The sequence below is a fragment of the Pagrus major genome, chromosome 4 (genome assembly GCF_040436345.1).
Source record: "Pagrus major chromosome 4, Pma_NU_1.0".
In the NCBI taxonomy this organism is placed as follows: Eukaryota; Metazoa; Chordata; class Actinopteri; order Spariformes; family Sparidae; genus Pagrus; species Pagrus major.
In genome coordinates, this window is record NC_133218.1 from 24964838 (window position 1) to 24991832 (window position 26995).

Below are 26995 nucleotides of genomic sequence, written 5' to 3' on the forward strand. Positions count from 1 at the left end.
TGCTGGGGATGGGAGCGATCTAGCTAACTAGGAAGGACGACTATACCTTTAAGTGAAAGAAAGCGAAACACGAAACATTCAGCGATATCGCTGGGTCGCTTAGCTAGTTCACCGGGCTCACAGGGACTTCGATATGATATTAGTTAATCTGATTCTCTTGTTCTGCTGCCTACGAGATGTTACAGGTAAGTTTGCCGTGGGTTTACAGGAAAAGGAAAAGTGCTCGGTGATCGTCAGTGAAGCTGCCGCTAATCGGATCAGGCAGTTGTACTCTGGCTATCTAACTCGCTAGCTAGCTGGCTAATGTTGACGGCAACTGCTGCTAATCCGTGTTTACTCGTCAGTGTGCGGAATAGTTGCCCGAATAATTTCGTTTGAGTAAAACAGGTTGAGTATTCAAACGGAGAACAGCGTGTTTTTTTTGACAGGTCCTGCCCGGTAGACTGACGTTACAGCGCTTACGTCTGTAAACACACACTTTGAATGGCGCGGATGAAAAAACACTAGGAAGTAACGCGAAGTGTTCAGAGGCGAGAGGATAATGTCAAAACAACAAAGTTTAGCTGCGTCTCTAAAGCAGCATGTAATCTATAGATAGCATGTTACTCATGTAGATATGTGATATGCCGCGCTGCTGCAACATTTGACAGCTATTACATCTGTCAAGCAAATCGCCAAGCTGAGCGTTTGTAAATCTTCCACCATTGACCTGAAGTGACCCTAACTTAAACGTTTATTTGGTCCACAGCAAAAAGATCCACAATGTCAGCTAGCTTGATGTCCCTTTCCTGTCCTTCCCTGGGATAAATTACAATTTATTGTGTTGATTTCACCAAAACACCACTCAAAATTAGTCCGGGATATTGGGATATTTTAGTGTTTAACTTGATTGTTTATTCTGTGACATATCTGAATTTTTACTCTGAGTTTTTGTGAATATTTTTGGGGAGCAAAAATAAGTCGACACATTTCATTTGACTTTTATTTCATATCCATGCACATGCATATATGCACCCATATCCCAATACCCCTAACTAATTTTGAGTAGTGTGCAACTCATCCACCTTTCAGTAATTTTGTCAAGTGCTCACTTAAGATGTTCTCTTATCTCAGTATCATATGTTTATCTAAACAGGTCTCTGAGGACTGTTTGGATGCAGATAAAAGTGTGCTGTAATTCCAGTAAATTCAATCTTAGTTTCCATCTCAGTGAGTCATAATTAGTCAGACAAAATTTTTTACCCTGAAGATTACTGTCTCCACCTTATCGCCGACTCTTATCGTGGTATTGAGGTATTTTATACCATTTCCGGATTTACAAACAGTTATACAAACTGAAGTGATTCTGAAGATCCAGTTGCGCAAGTGCAGGGTGAGACAAAGCACAGTACAAAACCAGGACAGGAAAGCAAGCTAGAGGGTTGTTTTTTTTAATGCTCTTACTTTGTGACAGAGTCAACCATAAGCTAGCAGAATTGACATTGTAATTCCATTGATTGGTAAATATTAGCTTGATCACTTTTCACAAGAAGATTCTTCGATGTCATAGTTATGTGTTGCAAGTTGACTTTGTCTAACGGGAAAATTATGTTTTTTTTTGTTGAAAGATTGTAATTTTTTACTCATGTTTCCAAAAGCCTACATTTATGGTTTGTTCCAGATATGTTTCATGGCGCTTACTCTTTTGTCTGTTGGTCTAAAAACAAAGTGTGTGTTCAAAGCCTTCGCTGCACAAGCCGTGATTAGGGCAGAGTGCAGCAACATCCTCCTTGCATGCTGCCTGGCATATCAGCAAACACAGCAAGTTCTTATACAGTAGTGCTAATTGAAGTGTAAACTTAAAGTGAGAAAGCCCTCCGTTTTCTTAATTCTTACCTTACTTCTTAACATTTTTTTGAGCAGACAGAAACGTATCACGGCTTCAGCTGTTCACATGAACAAAGAGAGAAACTGTTTGTGTACTCTAAGGGAGAGGAAAGGGGGGGACAAAAGACGTCCTCATCTGAACCTACTACAAACACCTGGCAATTTGTTTCTTTCCACTAAACCACATAATATGTGTGGTTGTGAATGTTTTAGTGTGAGCGATCAAACATTTCTGTGGAATTCAGTGTTTCAGGTAAACAAGGTTATCTTAATTTTGACACAGCTTTTGTGACTGGTCTGCTCACACTGATGGTATGTTTATGTAATATAGCAGTTTCGTTATAGACGATCTCGTTCAGACCTGATGCTTGCTGGTTACAACCAACCCTCTTGCTGTTATTTTTCCAGTACTGTATGATACATAATGATGCAGAGAGACATTCTGAGTTGCTCTGAGCTGTGGGTTGTCTGATGTGTCATGTTAGCCAGCCTGCCATCACCCAGCATGCATGGTAATGTGAGGCTCAGATCGGTTGTGATCCATGCTGTTTCCACCTCCTCTGTTCCTGTCAGCAGTTTCCTCTCTGTCAAGACTTGCACTTCACTGGGGCACCTGAGGCTGAACCAGATTGCACTGAAATCATGATGACGTAGCTTTTACAGTAAAACTGACTGCCAGTTATTGTTGCTGTCTATACATTTCAGTGAGGTCATCCATTTAAGCTCAAATACAGTAGGATATTGTTACCTTACCGTCAGGTCATGAATCAGTAAGTTTTTCTCAGCATTAGGAAGTACCTAAGAAAGAGGGTTTAGTGTAATAGAGGTTGATGAGTAATTTAACAACATATTAAAACAATCAAAGATCCAATTTGTAAGAGTTGATTTTTGAGTATTCCCCAACTCGTCAAGTTGAGGAATAGAGAGATAAAATAAGAGACACATATAAGAGACAATATACTTTAAAAAATGAAGGCGTGTTGAAATAAATAAAAAAATGTCTAATATATATCATGAGTGAGTTTTGAGTTGATATGTTGCATGATGAATTGACAATGAAAGTGATCGTTAGTTGCAGCTTTGTGGAAAAATGTTTTGAGCATGAGGCTTTTATATGTAATGTGGGATATTCTAAGATACATTTTATTGAGTCATGATGACAATTTAGTTGTTTGAACTGGTCCTGAGCTTGATATATTTAAGAGGCATTCATAACCCTGATAATGGTAGATGCGGTCAAATTGTAATGACCTAAAAAATTATGAATTTAAGATGGCTTGTGGCCATTTAAGATTTAGGGGCTGCAGTGAAGTCTCTTCAAATGAACACTGTTTTAGTCTGGTAGGAATGTTGTAACACCAGTTGAGCCCAGTGGTTGACAGACAACCTTTCCCCCCCCAGGCATTTTAAGCGGTATTGTTATTGACACAACTATTGCAAAGATAACTGGATCATTTCCATTTTCCTTAGTCACAAATAACAACAACACAGGACAAAATGGGAGTTTATTCCATCATTTAGTCTATTGTAGAAATAAGAAATAAGTGGCCGGTTCACCTTCCTTTTCCCGGAGGACTTTGTGTCCAGCGGCATGGCAAGTTTATAAGGAACCAATGTAAATGCAGATGTTTTCATTATTCTATATCCATTACACTGTGCAATCAATATTTACGTCATAATGATACGTTGAAGAAGAAAACTTGTTGCAGGTTTAAAGAGTTTGACTCAACAAATCTGTTAAATTTCTTAACAATTCTCTTGATGGCTTACATTTTGTTCTTATCCAGTGTTGGCCTCTGTATTAAAAGACATGACGGTTAACTTTGGAGTTACAGTGTTTTATCAATGATCATTTTATCCTCCGCTTTACCAGTGTCTAACTTTCACTTCAGCATGTAAACAACATCACACATGTTTGTTTGTTTTTTTTTGACAGTGTAGGGCATATTCATATATCTGAAACCAGGATTAGGATGTTTACATACTCCAGTTGCCCTGACAACAACCAAGGATGCTAGTGTCCATGTAAAGGCACTCTATTAGAAAACAGCACATTATACTGTAGTTGCTACATTCTTTTATTTATTATATTTTTGCTCCTTTTTTAATGTTTTGATGTGAGCTGAAATGTTAAAACAGTCTAGAAATAGTGAATGCTAAGTTATTCTGCAAGCCACAGTCTGTTGACAAATCAGCCTTGTGCTGTCACATTATTACATATTAATGGAGCTGTCACATCCTACTGAGAAAGCAGATCTGGGCAATCTGAGCTGGCAGTGTTTGTTTTTGTACAAAATCAACATATTCTCTGATTAATTACAGCCTCGCTCTCTCACCCCAAAGTTGTCTTGTTCATTTTCCGTCTGGTTGTTAGTTCAGTGTAGTTTGCTGTCATTAGTTTTATTTGTGAAGAAGGGCTAAAGTAGCTGATTGTCGGAATATTTTCTTGCTGCATTCATGGACAAGTTACTACTAGCCTGGTACAGCCTCTCCCAGTCTGGGGAGTTGTGACTCCCACCACAGCAAAACAGTGCAGGGTAAAAAACACAGGCAAGGTGGTGCTTATCCCTTTTGGCAAGTGGGAGTCTTGATATTGTGTATTTTGTACATTCTTTCTCTACAGAAGCTTAGAGCTCACTGTCTGTCTCACCTTTTTAAATGTACCCCTCGCTATTGAACTTTGATCCAAAGGCTGCTTTTGTAGCTCACAGCAGAGCATTTCCTATTATGACCCAAAACTTCAGACAGATACTTATTTAAGGGAATTCTGTGTTGCCTTAGGAATGTAGATTAGCATTTAAACAGCCTGCAACCAATTCAGCCACTGTTCTCGCACAATGACATACAGTAGTACTGAAACAGAACCGCAGTCACCTGATGTGCATCATGTGCTCCTCACTTGTGCTTTAAACTGACTTTCTTTGTCTTTGTGAAAAGAACAAAGAAATGGTCAGTCTAAAAGCCGGCTGGATTACCTCTGTGGTCACATCAATAAGCTGAGTAAGCCTGTTAAGCACATATAGTGAGTGACAGCTTGTACGATAGCTGGACACTGTTACAGAGATTCATCCCTGTTTTTCCAACCAGGCTACATAGGCCTTTAGTTGATCAGACAATAGTCTTTAAAGTGAAACATGTTAGCTTTTTTCAGACACCTTGTTGTAAATAAGATTCATCAAAATGAATGAGTGAATACAAATATGAATTGATTATTTCATTTTTTTTTCTATCAATGGAGTGCTGGCATTTTCTTGAACACATTAGGCTCTAGTATCTTTCTGTTGTGTCAGTCAAATTGTACATGAGATAGATAAATACTCACACTAATAACTGAACCAGAAATCGTAGTAAAATGTCAAAGCTAAATGTGTGCCTTGCGCAAATGTTTGTTGACAAATACTGATGAGCTGTTGAACTCTCTTCCAGGTCAGTTTCGGAAACCCTTGAGCAAATATATTCGCCATTATGAAGGTTTATCATATGACACAGAAGCCCTGCACAGCAGTCACCAGAGAGCCAAGAGGGCACTCTCTCCTCAAGACAGGACTGTGCAGCTGGACTTCCAAGCACACGGAAGGTCAGTTTTAGGTCAACACTCACACACACACACACACACACACACACACACACACACACACACACACACACACACACACACACACACACACACACACACTCTGTGTCCTCCTCACTTTTTCACAACTCTCTTTCTATCTCCTGACTTTACCTCATACTATGCTGCTCAAATTTTACATTCGTCTTACCCTGTGCACTACAGCTGGAAACTAAACATACTGTAAGACTTGTATTGTATGATAAATCTCCAAATAAATTCATCATTTTTAAAAATTTTTATTGAAGAATATTTTGAACAATATTAAGTACCTGTATTCATGTCTTTTCTTCATGACCTCTATCTCATCATGGTCAACCTTTACCTATGCTGTGCTGGGCTTGTTGTGCTTAGTCATTAGTGTCATCACCACAAGATTATATTTTCATATGCAATGATTAGCAGGCAATGCATTTGAATGTGAAATGGATTTGAAAATGGTCACCCAGTTCCCCCTAGTGCTGTGAGATTAATTTATGACTAGGTTATACTATTTCTGTATTGAACCATCTGGTCGTGAAAATAACTGTAGCCAAAGACAAAATAAATGTGACCACAATCTGGGCTTAAAAGTCCATGTGTGGAAAAGAATTTGGTATTTTCTTTGCATTGGACAAGAAATATGTGAAAATTAAATTAACCCTTGAAATTTGAGGGATTGATCTTAATTGAGTGGGTTTTATACCTGGTATAAAAGACACCTGCCACTATGGTGCAGGCTTCTCTGGGAGCTGCAGTGACAATATTGTGGCTATGTAAAACTCTGAAAAGACCAGACTAACCACATTATTGCAAGCTGTAATGAAATCCTTCCCCCTTTTACCCCTGATAGTAGAGTCCCCTTGTATTCCTTCCACCTCTTTCTGATTCTGCTTTAAATGGGTTGTAATTGGAGATGAGCCCTTGTCAAGGCCAAGTTGTCTGAGTACAGTGGTGCCATACTTGTTTTGAAAACAGCATTTCAGACGGTAACACTGTTAAAATGTTCTCTGATTTGTATCAGCTGAGTTCGTGTCACTTGGTATAAAGTCACAGCAGACTGCAGCAGAATGTGTGTGAGTGAAACTTGCAAATAAATGGTGCCAAAAGTGGAACAAGAAAATAAATGCAATGAATTCCAATTACATTAAATGCTGTTGGTGTGTAAACTTGATATGTCTTCATACCCAAATCATGTCCAACATTTTTAACTCACCTTTATGAGTCAAAGACAGTAGATGCAACAATGATGCAGTGGCAATGTTTCAAAATGTTACGACAGTCTTTCTGAGTGTAATGATAGGCTTCAGCTCATACTACAGTCATTACTAGACCCCAGTTTAGCCTCAGCACATTACATAGAAAATGTGGACTAGCTGGCTTGCCTTGACTCACTAACAATAGAAGTTTGTTTTCTTTTGCCTTTAATTTGTACATAAATATCACCCCTCAGTATCCACATGCAGTAAATTGTATTTTAAAATACTGTTTTTATGATTGTGCAGTTCTGTGGATTTTCCTGTAAATAGGAAATGTTTGTTCCATTTGCCCCTTTCTGTCTCACTCTCATTTATATAGGCTTTTCTCTTTTATCATGTTTTGCCACGTTGAAGAACATAACAATGATTTACCTCAGACGCACTGTTTTTCCTGCAAGGTCCCCCTGCGTTCCTCTTCACCAGGCCTGTTTGTTGTAGGTTATCAAGGCCCTGTCAAACAGATCCCTTTCCTGTGTTTATGTGCTCTTTCCTGTCCATGCTAGCCTAGGACGCACTGCCTGAATTGGTGAGGCAATCACAGCGTCATGCAGCATAATCATTTTCAATGTCTGAGCACTCTGTGGTGTCTAAAGAGGATATAAACAATATAAACATTATTTTGTAGAGGAAATTGTATTGGGGATGGTTTGCAGTTTGATGAAGAATCTTGTCCAAATGGACCGGCAGTGTATCTACTGTAAACAAACTCCCATGGATGGCTAGTAGCAAAGGAAAAATTAGCAGCACTGCACAAACATGGCATGTTGTGGAGCAGGCCAGACATTTTCAATAGAAAGTACACAGTGAGAGATTTATGAACAGTTAAGACAATTTCTATGAGGAAAGAATAATGAGGAAGTGTTGAAATATTGATAGTTACATAGTTAAATCCCTCTGGATGTATTGTTACATGACGGTTACATTTGTGGTATGAGGACAAATTATGTTAAATTTTCATCACTGTATGTTGACCCAGTAGAGAAAGAAAGAAGTTTAGCTTCATATTATTGGCACTTGGCACAGAGTTGTGGAGACAGCATTATATACCTGTGTACAAGCTGTAACAATATCATATTAAGTATCACTTTTATGATGTTGACAGTGTTTAGCTATTTTGTTTTTGTAATGTATAAGAGATATTTTATGATCTTTAGGCTGTTGTCTGATGTATTGACATCATATTGTACATAAGCATTTGTGTGAATAGTGATAAAGTTAGCTTTAAGATGGACAGAATCAAGCCAGTGGTCACAAATCTTATTCTTTACATCCTTGGTGATTTTTATTAGGTTTACAAGTGTGGGCAGTCACACAAACACAGAGACACACTCTCCCTTCTGTGAAACCCCAATGTAGGGCTGTGTTGTACTGTTGGTGGTTTGTTGTAACAAGAGAAAAGCTTTCTTGTGAATGCCCACTCACATGAGTATTTGTGGCTGGATCAGGTGATGGAACAAGGCAGGGCAGACTGTTGTCTCTGTGCAGAGCTTCTTTACAAAGTGAGGTGCCACAAAAGTAGTCAAACACTGTCTATTCACCAGCCTCAGCTTCCTGTTTTTGAGAAGTAATCATCACCCACATATGGATCACTATTAATGTTTTTTTTTCCACTTGCCTGGTGGGGCAAGTGGGACAGAAATCTTCTTGCCTGAAGTCTATTTTTACTTGCACCTGTAAAAGATGTTTTATTTATTAGCCGTTATCAAATAACAGCAAAGACTGGGGTCAAATGTCATGTTTAATCTTATCCGCCTTGCTCTCAAACTTGCAGCAAACTGCGCATCCTCTTACTAAATTCCTGTTTCCAGAATAATTGAAATGCTTGCTCTTCAGCTCATAAAGTGTCTTTACCCGCAGCCATTTTCTCGATCGGCAATACACATGTGCAACTCTCAGCAAAGATGGCAAGGAATTGAGAACAGCCTCATTTCCAGAAAAAACAATGTGTTTAATTCTTTTTTACCCATGCCTGAATGGGAAAGTGAGTTACTCAAGTCCCTTGAATGACAAGGCATTTTACTTACTCTTGTTATCTGCTTTCTAACTGTGATTATACTCATATTACAAGTTTAGAAATTAGTGGATCACACACACAGTTTCTCAAGTGGTCTGTTCATCCAAAAAGCAGTGACACTGTCCAAATTAAAGCAAATATCTAACGTGGTTCAAATGAGGGAGAAAACAAGCAGTTCTGTGTTATTTAAATGCCGCTTATTCAAATCAGGGTAAAGTTCAGGTAGTTCATAGCTTGTCATCTTTAAAATATAAAAAACATACACCATGGTAGAGCCGTCAGCTCGCGACTGTCCGACTTCTACCTTCCTGTCTGTGGTACGCTGTACTTACAACTGTGCAAGTAAAGAAGAAATACTGTGGCTTTCCTTTATATTAAACATTGCAAAAAGTTGAACAGTCAACACACAAAGCAAACGCAAGAGAGGATGCTCCTCCATAGAATGTATTAATTTAGCCAAATCGCTCAAAATAGTTGATAAAACATGTTTTAAATATACAGTATGTACAGTATACTGTAGCTATTGACCTCCTGGTAGGTATAGCATCTCTGTAGACACTGCTTGAGGGCACTCCTTATCTTGAGCTGGCCTGCTTACCAGGCAAATTGTATGACTGTCAGTTTGCTCAGCATTTGGGATATGTCTGAATAATTTATCAGTCAGCTGCTTCTGTGAGATGAGACTTGATCCACAGCCTCTCCTCTGTCTCGTCTGTTGCAAGCTGTGTGTTTTTTTGTCTGGAACAGTGATTGTCTTTCTTTCTTTTTCTGACATTGAACCTTTGACCATCTAGTGATTTTTTTTAATTTCTTTTTTTGTTGAAACATTTTTTTGTTCTATTCTTCTCATCCACTCTCATGTTTGTACTTACTTGCCTGGTTAGTTCGCACCCAGCCCCTGAAAGGCTGAAAGTTTTGTGTTAAGTATTTTGCGTTACCTCACAATACATTTAGCTTTCCCTCTGATCCTTAAAGAAAGGCTGAGCTGTATTATGATTTAGTATTAGGTTTTATGTACTGAACCACTCCAAGGGACTTCTGCATTGCTGTGATTATGACTACAGCCATAAAGTGGCAGGGCTTTGGCTGTTGCTGTGATTATGGCTTTCTTTGATTGTAATGATTATGGCTGTCCCACATTAGTTTTTTAAGGGGTGTGACACTACATGCAGAGGTTGTGTATGTGCAGTGAATTGACATGGAAGCGTTGCTCGACTGTTATTCTTGAATTTACTGTCTTGGTATCACACCTGTCATATCTGATAGAGGATGCAAAGTTTAAAATCGCCTGTGGCGTAAGTATGCTTTCATGGCTAATTTTAATAGGAGCAGTACAGACCGTGGCTAAAGTGTGGTTGCTGTAGCCATATCCACAGAATCAAAGATTCAACCACAAATGCAGCTGCAGTCTGAGCAATAACCATATCCACAGCCACAGTTTCAGCACAGCCAGTAACTTTATACTGTCGGAGCTTGGCCTTAAAAAGGAATAATAAGCGATACATTAATTTCACATTTCTGTCATGTGCTTTCCTAAACTGGCAGGACATTAACTAGATTGGTTTAGATTAACTTTATTATCCACCACAGAGGATGTTTTTTTTGCTACTTCTACAAATACTGTTACTCTTTAGGGGGGATTCAAAAAATAAACAAAAACAAGAGCAGCTACATGTCAAGTGATTCTCAGAATAAACATCCCTGTAGCTGTTCTAAAATTACTGACTTCCCATGATCAAATTTGCAAATAGTTACACAATGCAGTTTTTAAGCCGCTAAAATTGTGTTTTCCCTGTCAATGAACACCTAAAATGCCACTGCAGTTCGCCAATATGATAATGCAGATTGAAAATCTAACTGAATAATGTACTTATGGATTCAGCAGCTGTGACCGGTGTGTGGCATCATGGGTCAACTGAGCTCTTGATGGGGCATAGATGAAGTCATGAGGTCGTATTGATCGTTGTAAAGTCCATTAATAAGGTGGGGAGAGGCCCAAGAACTGTAACGGGTGTGCCAGGATGAATAACAAGCAGGGGAATTCGGACTTATCTCTTGCCAGGTGATCTCTGTGTCACTGATTTCAAAGAGTAGGTCATTTTACCCTTCATTTGAATTATTCCTCTGACAGACGTTTCCTTGTTCAGAATGCAGACCACATCATAACAGACGGCTAAAAAAATAGGAAAAATTCCTTTTAACTTTGCATTTATATAAACACAGATCCAGGCCTGGATAAATATAAAAGAGAACATTGTGATCAAAAACAGGGCAAGAAAATATTGATTTCCTTGGCATCAGAAACACAAACATTAGTTTGCTTCTTGAATAATTATCCATGCCTAAGTAGTGAAGGAAACCAATGAGTAGAAGATATTGTACCAGTGACAGAAAGGGATGTGTGTGAAATGATAACAGGAATGATGAAGGGAAAACTGAATACTGAGGAAGGTCGAGGAGTCATCCTGTTCAGGGATATCCTGGACTGTGTCTGACCTTTTTCAACATCATCTGCTATCTCACTGTCCCTAACATTATCTGTACTACTCCTTCCCACAGTCTACTGTCTGTCTCTTGTGCTCAGTTTCTTTTGGCTTTACTGTTTTTATCTACTCATTGTCACTCTGCAGTAAGCCTGTCCTCACACATTCAACCCCTTTTTATCCCTCTCAACACACCTGCTTCTACAAAACGTCTGCTGCTTCAGTAGATGTTAACGGTGTGCCCTGTCCCTGAGCCACTTGGAGGTAAATAACCCTCTACTTTTGGTCTGTCCCCCACATTTTACACAAACATTGAAAGGGCTTTCCACCAATTTTATAAATAATGGCCAGTTTACTTGTCATGTGGTGTGCTACTCAGCCTGATGTCCTCTGAGGGTCTGGAAAGAGCTTTCCAAAGTCTGAAACAAAAACCTTGCTGATGACATCACATTATCTCATCTCAGCTATCTTCAGACGGAAAACCTTTAGCAGAAAGCCTGTGTTGCAAACTGGAGGAGTTTGAGGATACCCTGTAGGTTTTTTGAGCACTAGTACAAGTTTGATACCATGTTGTTTGTGTCTCGTGTGCATGACGTGATAAAAAGTCCTGCCGCTGGTTTTATGCTGTTCTGGTTGACAACTGGTCGTGGAAATATGAGTGTAGCGATGTGCCAACAGAGGCAGTGAAGAACAAGGATGTAAACAAATGCAGGATTTGAAAGGTTGTGGTGGTTAACTATGTATGAATTTAAAGTGGTGTGTCCCCTCAGTGTCAGGCTGGAGTTGCTCATTAGCACACCACTGTAGTCACTGCTGCTTTACCACTGTCACTCTCAGGGAAACCTCCAACTGTCTCACCCAGCAGAGAAAACTGTGTCCTGCCACCACCTACATACATCTCATACATGTCGGGTTTAAAAAGGATCTTTGTCTTTGTACCACATGTCTGTAACTTGTGTTCAGCTTCCAGAAGCTTGAAACAAACTTAGCTATACTGAGGAAGCTAAGCAAACAAAATGCAATCAACAACAGCATGATTGAAAGAAACACATTAAACAATAGCCAGCAGAAAACAAATACCACTGCTAGAAATGTTACCAAGCGTCTTCTGTTCGCCTAACTGAGCAGGTTTAGTTGTAGACTACCCTAAAATGTGTTTTGACTTGTTCTGGATTACGTTAATTTAAGACAACTAAAATGGTACCATTCATAAATGGCTCAGCATGAGTAGGAATGTGAACATCATTTGAGTCATCTGCAGGAAGCTTCACACCTTGAGACTAAACCGTGTGATTATGAAAGAGATTCTCGGTAAGGAGTATTCCTCTGAACTACATTGCCTTCTGGAAAGTTACAGTAGTGTCTCATGTGCACCTCATGTGATGCTTGCCTTTTTGTCTTTGACATCACAGTTATGTGAACAAGAGGATTACGAAAAAATGTACTGTGGCCGTGCACAAGTGTTCATGTGCTTTTCCTCATGACAGAATTCTCCTTCCGACTCACTGAGTACAGCACTGAGCAACAACCAGTGCAGCAGCAATGTGAAGCTCAATAAAAAGGTGTAAATAAAGCTTCTTTTTCTGCCAAATTCTCTCTGTGCGTGTTCAATACTAAAACTCTATGGTGAGAGCATGACATTAGCAGAGCTCCAGGGTTGAGTGTGAAACTGTCAGCAGGACTGTGTGTCGTGCTGCCCACGTGCCAGCGTGTCAAAGAACAACTTTGCTATGTTGTGACATGCTCATGCTAATGAAACATTTTCTCCTTTTTTTTCTCTTTAGATATTTTAACTTGCGGATGAAGAGAGATACATCTCTATTTTCTCCAGATCTCATCATTGAGGTGTCAGGGGAGGAGACACCCATTGATACATCACATATTTACAGTGGAGACAACTTTGGTAAGTCCAGCTTTTTCTGCACTCCACATCCTCTGTCGATGCATGGTTTCTTAAAGGGAAATCCAATTAGGGTGTTTTTATTTTCAATTAAATTAAACGTCTGCATCCCTTCTCATTGTATCATATATATCACCCTGCATTATATCTCACATCATTTCTTGAACGACGTCTTAAACATTTCAACTGAGTGACAATGTTTTTATCTGATATATGTGCATTATATGATATTGTATGAGAGAGAGAGAGAGAGAGAGAGAGAAAGAGAGAGAGAGAGAGAGAGAGATTTAAAGTTAGTTTTTGTCCAGTCTTTATCACGTCACAGTCCATCGCACACAGGACTTACTGTTAGCTTTCATCCATTTCTTCCTTCCGTTCTTTTTCCATGCCCTTCCTGGACATCTTCCTGCTGCCCATCTCCAGCAGAGTTCAAATGTACACAGAGAAAAAAACAAGGCTGTTTGTCCTGTTGTGATAGGTTTGTGTGTGTGAAATAAAGATACAGAAGAAGATCTTTTGTCTGCCCCTGCTCATCCTCATCGTGTTCTGTGTTTCAGGTGAAAAGGGCACACTGGCCCACGGCTCTGTGGTTGATGGGCGCTTTGAGGGCTTCATTAAAACCCACCAAGGGACATACTTTGTTGAGCCCTCGGAGAGGTACCTTAAGGACAAGGATGTGCCCTTCCACTCCATCATCTATCATGAAGATGATATCGGTAAGTATCTGCCATTGCGTGTGCATCACTGAAAGGTGCTGTGAGGTCTAGGGCAGCTCCAGAATGTACTTGTAGGGAAAGGTTGTCACTCTCTTGTTTTTAGATATGATATTTTAGACATGTGGCTTGTCGGTTGTAGTACAAGTACTTTTAACGGTAGCCTTCTCAAATGCATCTTTGTAGGAATGTATTGACAAAAGATTAAGAGAGTTAAATATTTTTAGGGATGCAGAGTATTACATTTTTTCCAATGTACAATATACTTCATATTCTGATACCAATATATGGGGAAAAAGAAAAAAAAGAAAAAAATCCCACCTAATTGTGGAGAACATCAAGTCTCTCCTGTAACAGAATTAACATATATTAAAGGTGCAATATGTAAGATTTTTGTTGTTGAAAACAATCAAAAGTGGACTGAAATTACCAACAGAATCTGAAGAAAAATTAATTTTGAAACTTTGACGTAAATACATTATTTTTAGGAGATACTGACGAAAGCATACTAACCAGCTAGCCCCAGCTCCCTTGCAAGTAGTGTAAGCACCAACAAAACCCTGGTGCTCCAAGCTCATCACATGGACCGCTAACTGCACTGCTAACTGAGCTACCTGAGCTAATGGCAGCTACAGTTAGCAGCAGATAGCAGCTACTCTTGTGATTTGCTGCCCCCCATTTGTTTTGAAAAATGAATTCTACAGGAGGCTAGCTCTTACATATAATGAACATGTACTGTACATATATGTTCAGTTCGGACCAAAGCCAATATTTTACCTTAAAGCCTTTATCAGCCGATAGCAATGGCATGCCAATATTATCATGTATCCCAAATATTTTTATCTGATGAGTTCTGTGTTGTACATAAAATTGAGCCAGTATGGAAGGAAGGATGATTGCTTTTCCACTATGACGACTAAAACTGTGATGTGTGGCAAGTGTTGTAAAGTAAGGGGCTCATGGTCAAGCAGTTAATAGACCAGCCTGACGAGCTTGGAGAGAAAGTTATGTTTGACGGACTGGTAGCAGCAGGATTTGGCTCTGGGTCTCTTGGCCATGGTCGAGGTGGTCAGCATTTATTCTGGAAGCAGGAGTGGAGCATGGCAATGTGTGGGCGCATGACTCAGAGTCATTTCTAAGGTCAGACTACAACCAACCGATACTCGATTAAGAAACTGCCAGCTTCAGGCCCAATCTTTTCCTCAAGAAGAACAGAAAACTCAAATGTTTCGAGGAGATTTCAGACAGGTGACGTGGGGTTGTCGGCACACACAGTAAAACAAACACTGCATGAGTAGAAACATAAGCTAGTGATGTGAGACTCATGATTCCATCCCAAAGAATTGCATGAGAGGCAGAGAGTCTGATATGAAACCCACCCTGGCTTCGAGCTGACTAATACCGCACACACACACACACACACACACACACATAAACACAGACATGAGGAGGTTCTTTTGAACGGCTGAAGGAAATTCAAGCAAATGTTTAATGTATTTGAAATCGACTTGCAAATTTGTTTTTAACAAAAGCACATATTGAGAGGCCCCAGCAGTGGTTATGATATGCTGAAGTCATCCGCCCACAGTTGGAGCATGTAATTCCGTCAGCAGTGACGGAGAAGAAGCTGGTTAGATGGAACAAAAGGTTGCAGGTTAAAATGAGGAAAAATGAAACCCATTGGATTAATAAAAATATTTGTATGTCTTTTGGCCTTAATTCCTGCTCTTTATCTCCTCAGTAACTCTGATTTGGCAGTTTTACATACAGATTTGCCAACGTATCACTCCTGAGTGCGGGTGTGGTTGGCCCTGACAAAACTTGTGTGGATGTTTTCCAAAGTTTACCACAGGTTCATGGTTACACATTTGACTGTGACAAAGGTGGAGGAGTGATGTTTTTGAAAACAAAAAGTCCTTTTTCTCACCTTTTTAATTTCCTGTCCAAATTGCAAGGGCCTTTCAATTAGCAGTTGAATGAGATGGCATTCACTGTAGGGACAAAGAAGGCTTTCTCTGAAAAATTTGAAAATGCATTGTCAGAGGTTGAATGCGCTGTTTCAGTGTGTGTTCAGTCAGTTTAGTAAACAGCACCGTACTGTTCTCTTTTCTGAATGGCCAACAGTGGCTGTGAGACTTCAGGCGGGGATCATAAGTTTTGCAAATACAAGCAGCTCAGAGGCAAGTGAGCCATAAGTTTTTAACAGTTTGATTGAAGCCAGCATTATTAGAACACATTGATTTGCAGACCCAGCTAAAAAATATACCATCCATAAATTAGTTAATCTTTTTGAAAACCCATTTTGTATGCCAGCACTTTATGATCAAATAAATCAAATACACCGGTGTCACAGGTGTAATCTTGTGTTGTGTTAAATCAAGTTGCCTTGGTTTACTCTGGTAATGGGTCACTGAGCTGTTCTGCAACATGTATTTTCAACACAGACTGGGAAGAACGTAAAGTGTGTCATTCCCTTAAAAGCAACCGCATACGTATTTAAATAGACAGAATATTAGATCAACATTAACATGTCAAGTACAGTGGCAAGGGGAAGCATTATAAACTATGTTACACCTGCACACTGTCTGCATTGTTCATTATCGTGACACTTTGGACACTGACCCTCATTAGGCTTATAAAGGCATAATACCGCATGGCAGCAATTTGCCATTTACTTTCACTATGATCAACAACTCCTGCTGTTGTTTTGTCTCACCTGCTACTGGGCTGAAACGACTAGTGCTATAATCCTCTTTTAACCTTTTAGTTTCCATATTAAACAAGCTAAAAATAAACACGATATGTTCCTCTTCACCAGTCTGTTTATTCCTTCTTTATCCGAAGCTGCTTTATCAATTTGACCTCTACATTATTTGATGTGGGATTCCTGTATGGGTGTGGCCAGTGTTGAACTGCTGTGTTGTGACTATTAGCAGAGGTGGTGATTGTATATCGTGAGACTGATCCCATCTTGTTTTTGTGATCTAGTAAAGACAGCTGCTAAAGCCAGATGGTAATGCTATTTAGCAGATGTAGCGTTGTTTGTAGTGCTCCAACTTATAATTATTTTTATTGTTGATTGATGTGTCGATTATTACTTTATTCATCGATTAGTTTAAATGGAGTTTGGTCCAAGTCTCAAGTCTTTCTGGGGCAAGTCAAGTCAGGGATTGTGTCAAATCCAGTGGAATATTTAGTTAAGGCAAGTGAAGTGCCAAGTCATGTCACTCACTCAAGTCTAGTCTAGTTAAATTCTTGATCTGTTTGAAGGCCCATCCCATTTGCCCTTTAAAATTCAATGCAGCAGAATGTCAATGCAGTGTGTGTATTAGCTTGGGGAGAGCATTGTTACACAGCTGCAGTAAATTGGAAAATGTCTGGGTTAAGCAGAGAAGCAATTGTTTCAATTAGTAGAGGAAAATCATGTGTAATAACTTTTTCTGCTCAGTTGACTGATATAAAGGAAATAGAGGAACTCTGATGTGTGGAGAGAAAATCCATATCGCTCAAGCTTTTTTTTTTTTTTTTTTTTATGCAGCACCCAGACTCACCCTGATTCACTTTCTCCAGCCCTGCTAAACATGATTTTAAAGAGGTCCATGGTTCAGTGTAAGCTCTTCTCAACCATTCCCTTATCTTCTACTCTCTATCTGCCAGATTATCCTCATAAGTATGGCTCAGAGGGCGGCTGCGCTGACCACTCAGTGTTTGACAGGATGAGGAAGTACCAGACATCTGGAGTGGAAGAGGAGTCAGTCAAAGTAAGTGCCACTGCCAGCTTCACAACAAAGCCCCTCCCCCTCCTTGCAGCTCATAATTAAACACACAGATGGACAAAGAGATTAAAAAAGATCGCATCTCTTATCCATCCCACCTCACACTAAAAGTGAGAGCATGTGTATTTTTAGCAAAGGTGTAAATGCTTTCAGTCTTACACTTGATTATTGGCCATGTTGAAGCCACACTCAAAACTCTAAATACTCTTCAGGACAAATGAACAATGGCTTAATTCACCATTCTCACAGTATTGAACTAGTGTTATAAAGGCTTGCAAAAAAGAGAGAGAAAACGGCTTACTGTAATCAAAACTGTATTTGGCCAGGGTAAGAGTCAGCCATCTATTTTACTCTCCTCAGTTTCTGACTACTATGCTTTCCCCACTCCATCTCCCTTCTCCTCATGCTGACTGTTGTTTTTGTACAGGGGGTGAGCAGTGTGTTGGAAGACGAGAGCTCCCACCGTCCTGTTATACTGAGGAGAAAGAGGGCAGCGGCGAAGGAGAAAAATACATGTCAACTCTTCATCCAGACCGACCACCTCTTCTTCAAATTCTATGGTACAAGAGAGGCTGTCATTGCACAGGTACAGTCCCATGCATACAGAAGCTGATTCATTGAAGCTGACCTATTTGCTGGCACCTATAAACTCAAATATTTATCATATCTTTAATTAAAGGCCTGATTAAAAGATAATATTAATGTAATAATATAACGTCGTCATGCAACAGAATCATCCTATCATCATCATCCTCCAGAAACTAGCTATCATGAGTTGTCTGAATGATGACTTTCTCTGCAGATCTCCAGCCATGTGAAGGCCATTGACTCCATTTACCAGGGCACAGACTTCCTGGGCATCCGAAACATCAGCTTCATGGTTAAAAGGATCAGGGTGAGTTGATTGTACACAAAGAGTTTGCTTTGAACTTCTGGTGCATCAAATGTCAGCTAGGTTCAGGCTGCCAGAGTTTTCTTCGCCAAAGGCTTTTTAGTTTCTACAAAGTCTGTCTACTACTGTAGGGGTCTCTCTCCTTTGTCACTTCTCTTCTGTAACTTTTCAACTCTCATTCCTTCAGATAAATACCACCAGCGATGAAACTGTGAGAAACAACCCTTTCCGCTTTTCCAACATCGGAGTGGAGAAGTTTTTGGAGCTCAACTCTGAACAAAACCATGACGATTACTGCCTCGCCTATGTCTTCACTGATCGAGACTTTGACGATGGGGTTCTTGGCTTGGCTTGGGTTGGTGCTCCTTCAGGTTGGTACACAGCACAACCGCAAGCACAAACACACACAACCCTGATAATGACTTCCTCCATTGGTGAGAGACATTTCAGCAGGGTCAGTGCTTTCAAACACAAGGACTTATTCCAGTTGAACAATACTCCTTCTATTCGCTACACTGATCTTTGGCAGGATAATAAAAAATTTTGGACAGTCTAATCATTTCATCTGTGATTTTGTAAAAGCAATATTATGTAGAAATTGGCAATTTGTTTTTGATTTGACACTTTGAGTTTCTGAGTGCAACACGACTAGGGCTGCACCTAACGCTTATTTTTTGGATTAATCTAACTATATATTTTTTTTGACGCACATTACGTAAATCAACATATTTACGTCGATACGTCCATGAGCTAATTCTGGCCATTATCCAATATACACTACGAAGGTGTGAACTTAAATATTATTTTCCTTGCAAAAAGAGGGTTCCAAAGTGATTTATCTAAAAACTCAAACATTACGGTCAGAGGAGGAAGAAGAAGAAATGAAAACAATCTGTCACAGTGAATAGAACGCGTTTATGTTTTAGTCATTATTAATCTGCTTATTTCTTTGCACAGTGGTACAGGAGTAGAAGGGCAGCTAGATGTGAACATAGATCTCACTTTGACAGTCCCTATGTTGGTCTTAAAATGTATTTATCTCCTAATGTGGAACACGGGGGAAATAGCATTATAGGTGTTATGTGCTCTACCATGATTTTACAGTGTGTCAGCTGGTTGGTATGAGAGTATTAATTAACCTTTTCAGATGCTTTATGTCATGAATGATACTAAGAAACCATTGAAATCTACACATAGGCGCATTTAATGTAGCAAGTATTGCATTTTGTGAATATCTGAATTTTTGAGAAAATAAGTTGCTGCTTCTATTACAGATTCATACATATTTTTGATGTGGTATTAAATGCCAATAGGAAATGCCTCTGCCTGTCCTCATCTTTCAGGATTCATAATGACATCTTATTTAAACTGCTTCTTTCCTCACAGACACATCATGCATGCATGAATGATAGTTATAAAGGGTTCTCTTTCATTTGAATAAGTTCAGACACCACCATCTCAACTTGACGAATACAGCAACAAACACAGACGATCAATACGGGCAAATTAGGAATGCTGTAAGCTAAAAGGATCGATTGAGTATAAGAGATGGAGAGGAGATGGATTGCAGCTAGCAGTGGGCTGATTGTTTGAACAAAGGGAGACTGGAACAAACGGCCATCAGGGATACTGGTCAAGCACAACTAATATGGATCCTATTTGATGTGACCAGTTGGTGTTGAGATATAAGTGGCTTCAGTGGAGGAGCTACATAAGCACACACAGATGCATATATGCAGTATACAAACATTTAATGTGCAGGCAGACTCATGTATACTTGCACATAATGGACACATTGTTTATTGCTTTAAGTGGTTTGGTCTCATGTTTCTGCACGAGTGGAGGCTGCCTCCTTATGACTGGGTTTATGGATTATGGAAAAAGCAGCTGCAGCAATGCAGGCATGCTTATTGTTCACGGTGGTTGCAAGTGTTTTCTAGTCTTTTGTTGTGCTTCTCAAATGGATCTTGTTTTAGGCATTTTCATTTTAGATGATGATTCAAAGTACAGAAAAAGACAGCTATTTTAGCTGGCATATCTTTGTATTCACCACTATAAACTCCTTGCACAGTTTATTATTATTACCGTCACTTAAACGTGATAATGATTGAGGGCAGGTTAATTTACTAGGATGTTGAGTAAAAATATACATATATATTTAGAATGATCAGAATCACTACATGGAATATGTTAATAAGAATGACGGAAAATTAAGACCACAGTAGTTAGAAAAAACAGTAGTTTTATCATTGAAGTGCCAATTGAGAATCTATTTTCTGTTGCATGCTGGCACCTTTTCTTCTGCTGATGCGGGTGGTCTGTGTTTGTCAGGGTGACATCTTTTAAGTTTGTGTCTACTTTAATGGCTCACATTTTCAAAGGAGAATTTTAATAAGATAATTTTTCTTCTTTTGCTCGATGCAGAACAGGGGTGATAGTGACATTACAGCATCAGAGACACTTCGCTTGATATTGTATCTGACACCACATGTTATACACCTTTTTATGAAAACTGATTTTAGACTTTGTCCTTGTTAATGAAGACCAATACGTTTTTAGTTTCATGGTCAAACTGACACTGCAGAGACCTGGCTGATACATTGGTCAATATGGTATGAACGAATAACTTCAGCTAACTCTTTTCCTTTCCCCACAGAAACAAACATGTTTTTGAAGCTGATGAACCTATGTGTAGCGTGTGTATTTCCATTAAGTAGCACAATAATCCATTCCTATCTTATATTTCCTCATCTCATGCAACAGGAAGCTCAGGCGGGATCTGTGAGAAGAGCAAACTCTACTCTGATGGGAAGAGGAAGTCTCTGAACACTGGCATTATCACTGTGCAGAATTACGCCTCCCATGTCCCTCCCAAGGTGTCACACATCACTTTCGCTCATGAGGTTGGGCACAACTTTGGCTCCCCTGTAAGTATTATCATTTAAAACACTGGCCTTCACCAGTACACTTCTTTCTCTTGCCAAGTTGTGCAGCATATTATATGCAAACTGTCTCTTAAGTCTCTTTGCCCTTTGTCCTGTTTTACAGCATGACTCTGGGACTGAATGCACCCCTGGAGAGTCTAAGTTGCAGGAGAAAAAGGAGCAGGGCAACTACATCATGTATGCCAGAGCAACATCAGGGGACAAGCTCAACAATAACAAGTTCTCCCTCTGCAGCATCCGCAATATAAGTGCTGTTCTGATGAAAAAGAGAGATGATTGTTTTGTCGGTAAGTTCTCTCTTATGAACTAATTTGTTCCTGTCGATGTGTGAGAGAGAGCTCCTGTCTTCATGCTATTGTGTCTGTGTGTACAGAGTCTGGCCAGCCTATCTGTGGTAATGGACTTGTGGAAGCTGGAGAGGAGTGTGACTGTGGCTACAGTGATCAGTGTAAAGACCCCTGCTGCTACAGTGCCAATGAAGGGGAGGGCAAGAAGTGTAAACTCCAACCTGGCAAAATCTGCAGGTCAGATGTGATGTGCATGCCACTAAAGTACAGTCCTGTGGTCTGTGAAAGTATTAAACATTGTTGTCAATAGAACATTTTTGATTGCATATTTATAATTCTTAATTCCACAGTCCCAGCCAAGGCCCATGTTGCACAAAAGAGTGTACTTTCAAGGGCGCAGATGACAGATGTAGACCGGAGTCCGAGTGTGCCAGAGAGGGCAAGTGCAATGGAGCTACTGCTCTGTGTCCCACCTCAGAACCAAAGCAAAACTTCACGTCCTGCCATTCAGAAACACAAGTCTGCCTCAATGGGGTATGTTAGTTTTAGTCACCCTCTTGCTCTTTTTTTGGTGTTTGGTTTGTGCAGTTTTTGAGCTTGTGTTTGTATTGACAATGTGTTTATGTCTGCGACCTGCTTGTTTGGACCAGCTATGTACTGGTTCCATTTGTGAGAAGTATGGACTCGAGATGTGCACCTGTGCCAGCAAAGATGGCAAAGATGGCACGGATGAGGCAGCTGAGCTGTGCCACGTGTGCTGCATGGAGAAAAGTGAGTGGCAGGCTGCGAAAACACACACAGTAGTAATATTAAGCCATAATTATGTAATATATATTATTGAGCTGAGATATCGTCAGTGTCTCAAAAGTCACCACTTCTCCTTCTACTCTCAGTGAACCCCAGCACCTGCAGCAGCTCCGGCTCAGACAAATGGGCCAGATTTTTCAACAGGACGGTCACGACGCTGCAGCCTGGCTCACCCTGCAACGACTTTAAGGGTTATTGTGACGTCTTTATGAGGTGTCGTCTGGTGGACGCTGACGGGCCTCTGGCAAGACTTAAGAAAGCCATCTTCAATGCAGCGCTCTACGAAAACATTGCCGAGTGGATAGTGGTGAGTGTCTCAGTCAAAGAAATGGAGCTGTTGTAAAGAGCTGTCAACACAATGTCACAAACACATATAAAACTATTTCTGTGGCGTTTCTGGCCTGTATTAAGTCATTCTTTAATATCACCCTTTGTTATCCAGGCTCATTGGTGGGCAGTGCTGTTGATGGGCATCGCTCTCATTATGCTAATGGCCGGCTTCATCAAAATCTGCAGCGTCCACACCCCCAGCAGCAATCCCAAACTTCCCCCACCAAAGCCACTGCCAGGTACAGTACATCATAGACGTTTATATTTACATCAAAAATGTTGTGGACTGTTTCAGTGCACTGCATTCATTTTAGACAATAGAAGTTTATTGTTAATCTGTATCTTTGTCGTAAGTGTTTGCGGGATCTTTGTTAAAAATGCATTCTGTTTTTATTCACGTATTACACAGCTTTACAACCTTTTTGGAATGGAGTTGTTGGATATGATGACTTAGATTAGGGTTTTTCAATCCTGTTCCTGTGGACCCTCAAGAAACTTAAAAAAGAAGGAAGGGTCATTACGTCATGAATCTTTGGTGCCAGACTGTCATGACAGCTGTATTGAGGTCTGTGGGAGATGGATGGAGAAACACATTAAAACCCAACATATCGACATCATATGAGTTCTAATGACGAAATGCCTCCAGAAAATGAAAGAACAAGTCTGAAGTGTGTTCTTTCATTTCTGGAGGCATTATTTCAACAGAAGTCATACAATGTAGATTTGTTGGGCTTTTGTGCTGTGGACACCTTTCTAAAACTATGCATCCATATCCTTTTTTTTCAATGTCCTGTAGGTACACTGAAAAGGAGAAGACCGCAGCACGCAAACCAGCAGTCACAGGCCCAGCGCCACCAACGTCAGCACAGAGAGGACTATCAAATGGGACAGATGAGACGCTGAGACACTAGTCTGCTCTTCGCCTTGGCTCTTCCTAGTGCCTACAATAGGAGCACTTCTCTCCAAAGAGTTACCTTTACCACCTATTGCAAAATTCAAAGAACTTGAAACTAGATCGATTTCACTGGACAAAAAGCCTGAAGGGTTTGTTTTTTTTCCTGGGCCTAACAAACTCACTCGGCACCTCTGCTCTGAGAGCCAGATTAGCAGTGGTTCACACAGCTTTATAGGAAACGAATAACTTTTCCAATGAGGGACAGGAGGAGAAATTCACTGATCTCTGTTATGTGGTCTTAATATTTGAATGCTATTTTTTTTTTTTTTTAACCAGAATGGAGGAGAGAGAAGCAGCTGTGTGTTAGAGTTGCCTTCCTCTGTTCTCCATCTGTGCTACCTTTTTTCTTTCCTATTCTTCCTCTCTGAAGTGCTGCCATCTTCAGCACAAAAGCAGGATTGCAAGTAACATGGGGTTTTTGTTGCCAATCAAAAACAACATTGAGAAACTGAGTTGGAGGAAAACTTATTTTTTGCCAATTTAATTAGATTGTTTTAAGTCAAAGCACCATCAGCTGTTGTTGCTTTTTATTTCTAAAGCATACATGTTTTCTGTCAGTGTGCAATTGTACAGATTTCACAGTAGGTTTTTTTTTTTTGTGTTTCAAATGGAATTGATTTTCTGTTTGACAAATTATTATTTACGTTTTTAATTCACTTTCTCAGGATTAATAACACAGAAAACAAGTGTATTGAGTGGAAAAGATAGCTGCATGTGTATTTCAGGGTAAAGTCCCTCCTGGCTGAAGCCTGTACAGAAGGGTTCACGTTAGCTGCAGAGGGGTCATATGAAAAGAATGTATATAAATAAGATTATAGTATCAGATGAGGGGCTGTGGAGAAGAGGTTGATTATCTGGATATGTGTTATTTCTCTTTGTGATGTGGTTTTGCAGCTACATTTACACAGAGGTATAGTCTGGGGCTGAAACGAATGATGAGAGAGTAGCTTTTCCATCAACCTGATTGTATCACACCTTTATTCTGTTACGGCTGACTCGTTGCTTTGGCACTGATATGTAACACATGACATTTGTACGTGTACGTCTTTACATTCAGAATGAGAATGGTGAAATCACATAGAAGAATGTGTTTAAAGTTAACAATGTGGACAAAGAAGCACACCTTTATGAGAAGTTATGATAGAAAAGAAGCGTTCTGGTATGATTGTCCCGCCCACATTTTCACCTGTGTTCTGTCCACTTTTTGAATTTCACACACTGGCAGTTGTTTAAGTAATCTGTTAAAACCACTTAAAGGCAGTTATTTCCTCTGGGCCTCCGCAGCCAGATGAATGTTTCTGGTTGAAATGTGACTGTGGATTTAGCTTTTATTGATTTTACTCGCAGTTCAGATTATTTGTATATTGTTGCAGAATTTAATCAGTTGAGGGAAAACTATAGCTTCTAATTTTATTGTTGCTTTGTTGCTGCTGTTTACAGACATTTACCAGAGTGAACAATCACTGTCAGCCACCCACCGCTGTTCTGTTCTGTTCTGTCCTGTCCTTTCTTTTACTAATGATCGGGAGTTTGTCAAGGAACTTTGTTACCCTCATTACGCCCTCTTGATTTCTTTAATTGCATCAAAAATGTGCCTACTCAGAGCAGTGTGACTGAAGTTGGTGAACTACTGTCAGTGATCTGTACCAAGACTGAAAATATGCATGAGGTGGCAGTTTATCCATGTTATCAGACTGGACTACTAAAACTAAAGCTTTGTATTGGAAATGGTGTGGTATAGGGCTTGGCAATGTCTGATAAATACAGGAAACGTAAGTGATGATTGATATACAACTATATAGACCAATATGTGAAAATTTTAATATAATCAGATTTTTTCAGCTTGTTTGAAAGCTAATGATTAGCATTTACTTTGTGTAATATTATATTATCACCCAGTGCTAATTTGGCTTACCTTGTGATTAAATTTAGGTCAACTTCACTGACAGATGGATGAGAGTGCAGAATACTCAGAGCTGAGTTACTGGCAAAATATAAAAATATATATATTTATAGTTTCTTACAATTATTTTAGGAGAGAACACCTTGATGGAGAAACAACTATTTTTTCTTACCCTTGCAAAAGAGCTGCATGGCGCACAGCTGCAGCTCAGTGTTGTTTTGAGGATGTTGTGTTATCCATCAGATCGATTCTATGCAGAGTATCACAGAGCTCAACATCGAACAAGTTAGCCTCTTCACAGAGAAATGCCTTCAATGTTTCCTCCTGTAAAGGTACATGGAAAATTCTCCTGTGTTCACTCATGTCGATGTGGTACAGCAACATTTCTGAACAGACAACAATGCAATCCTCTGTGGCTTCTTCTACTGATTTTCTTTGTTTTTTCGGTGCTACTGGTAGTGCTTTTTCTTGGGTCGGAGCTTAAAGTATATTTTTCATTATCTTTGGCAAATTTTAAAGCTTTGTGTGTGTGTGTGTATGAGAAAGCGCAAGAGAGAGCTGCTTTGCTGAGTCATTCTTGTATCTTTTTGTTGATATGGTAAGATGTGGGGTGTTTGGGGTTAATGATACTCTCTGGGAGGGGTTTTTTCTTTCTTTCACATGTGTTGCTATGATGTTGAGCAAATGTGCACTGAAGTGTAATTGATGTAAACAAAGAATCCAAAATGGTATAGATTCAGAACTACTGTCTGATTTTAATGTGTCCTGTGTTTTATACAATGTCTTCAATGGTCTGTTTGTTTTTGTTGACCTTTTTTTGTTCTGTTATCTGTTCTGCTTACTTTGAAGATCTGACTAAAATTGCAAAGGTATTGTGCAAAAGTATAATTTCTTTTGAACTACTTGAAATGCATTAATAAACCAGACTTGATCAAATGTTTGTTTTTAATGTTTTTACGCAATATCAAATACACTGTAGATTGTAATTTGTTAAAGCAACATTATGTAACTTCTTAACCTAATAATAACATATCTTAAATCATTGTGGTGGTACAGTGTCTTGTAATAGGGTGAATGGTAACTCTGTCTCAGCCACTGCGCCTCCCCTATCACTTGTTTCTACACTACATCTCAACTTCAGTGAGAGGGAAGGATCACAGCGTTACATACATGTTTACTTCAAATACAAGTTTTCAACACATAACATTGTGATGTAATGAGTTTTGTTTGTAGTTATAGTTATTGTACCTATAATAGGTATGATAAACAGCTA

The 26995-nt window shown here is 39.6% G+C and overlaps 1 protein-coding gene across 1 annotated transcript; it reads left to right on the top strand.

Annotated features, from left to right (window-relative positions):
• On the top strand, positions 1–26658 carry adam10a (ADAM metallopeptidase domain 10a). Its single transcript, XM_073464242.1, has 16 exons — positions 1–185; positions 5293–5443; positions 12999–13117; positions 13672–13830; positions 17485–17588; positions 18031–18189; positions 18406–18498; positions 18683–18866; positions 21259–21422; positions 21544–21727; positions 21814–21964; positions 22078–22261; positions 22378–22498; positions 22621–22841; positions 22977–23103; positions 23661–26658. Exons 1-16 carry the CDS (start codon positions 134–136, stop codon positions 23765–23767), a joined length of 2280 nt encoding a protein of 759 aa, XP_073320343.1. The 5' UTR covers positions 1–133; the 3' UTR covers positions 23768–26658.
• The last annotated feature ends 337 nt before the right edge of the window (positions 26659–26995 follow it).

Bases quoted from the DNA above. Each gene is read 5' to 3' on its own strand.
- adam10a (XM_073464242.1), top strand. From the start codon at position 134: ATGATATTAGTTAATCTGATTCTCTTGTTCTGCTGCCTACGAGATGTT. The intron at 18,499-18,682 runs GTGAGTTGATTG...TCATTCCTTCAG, and splicing joins TCATGGTTAAAAGGATCAGG to ATAAATACCACCAGCGATGA. The intron at 22,842-22,976 runs GTGAGTGTCTCA...TTTGTTATCCAG, and splicing joins ACATTGCCGAGTGGATAGTG to GCTCATTGGTGGGCAGTGCT.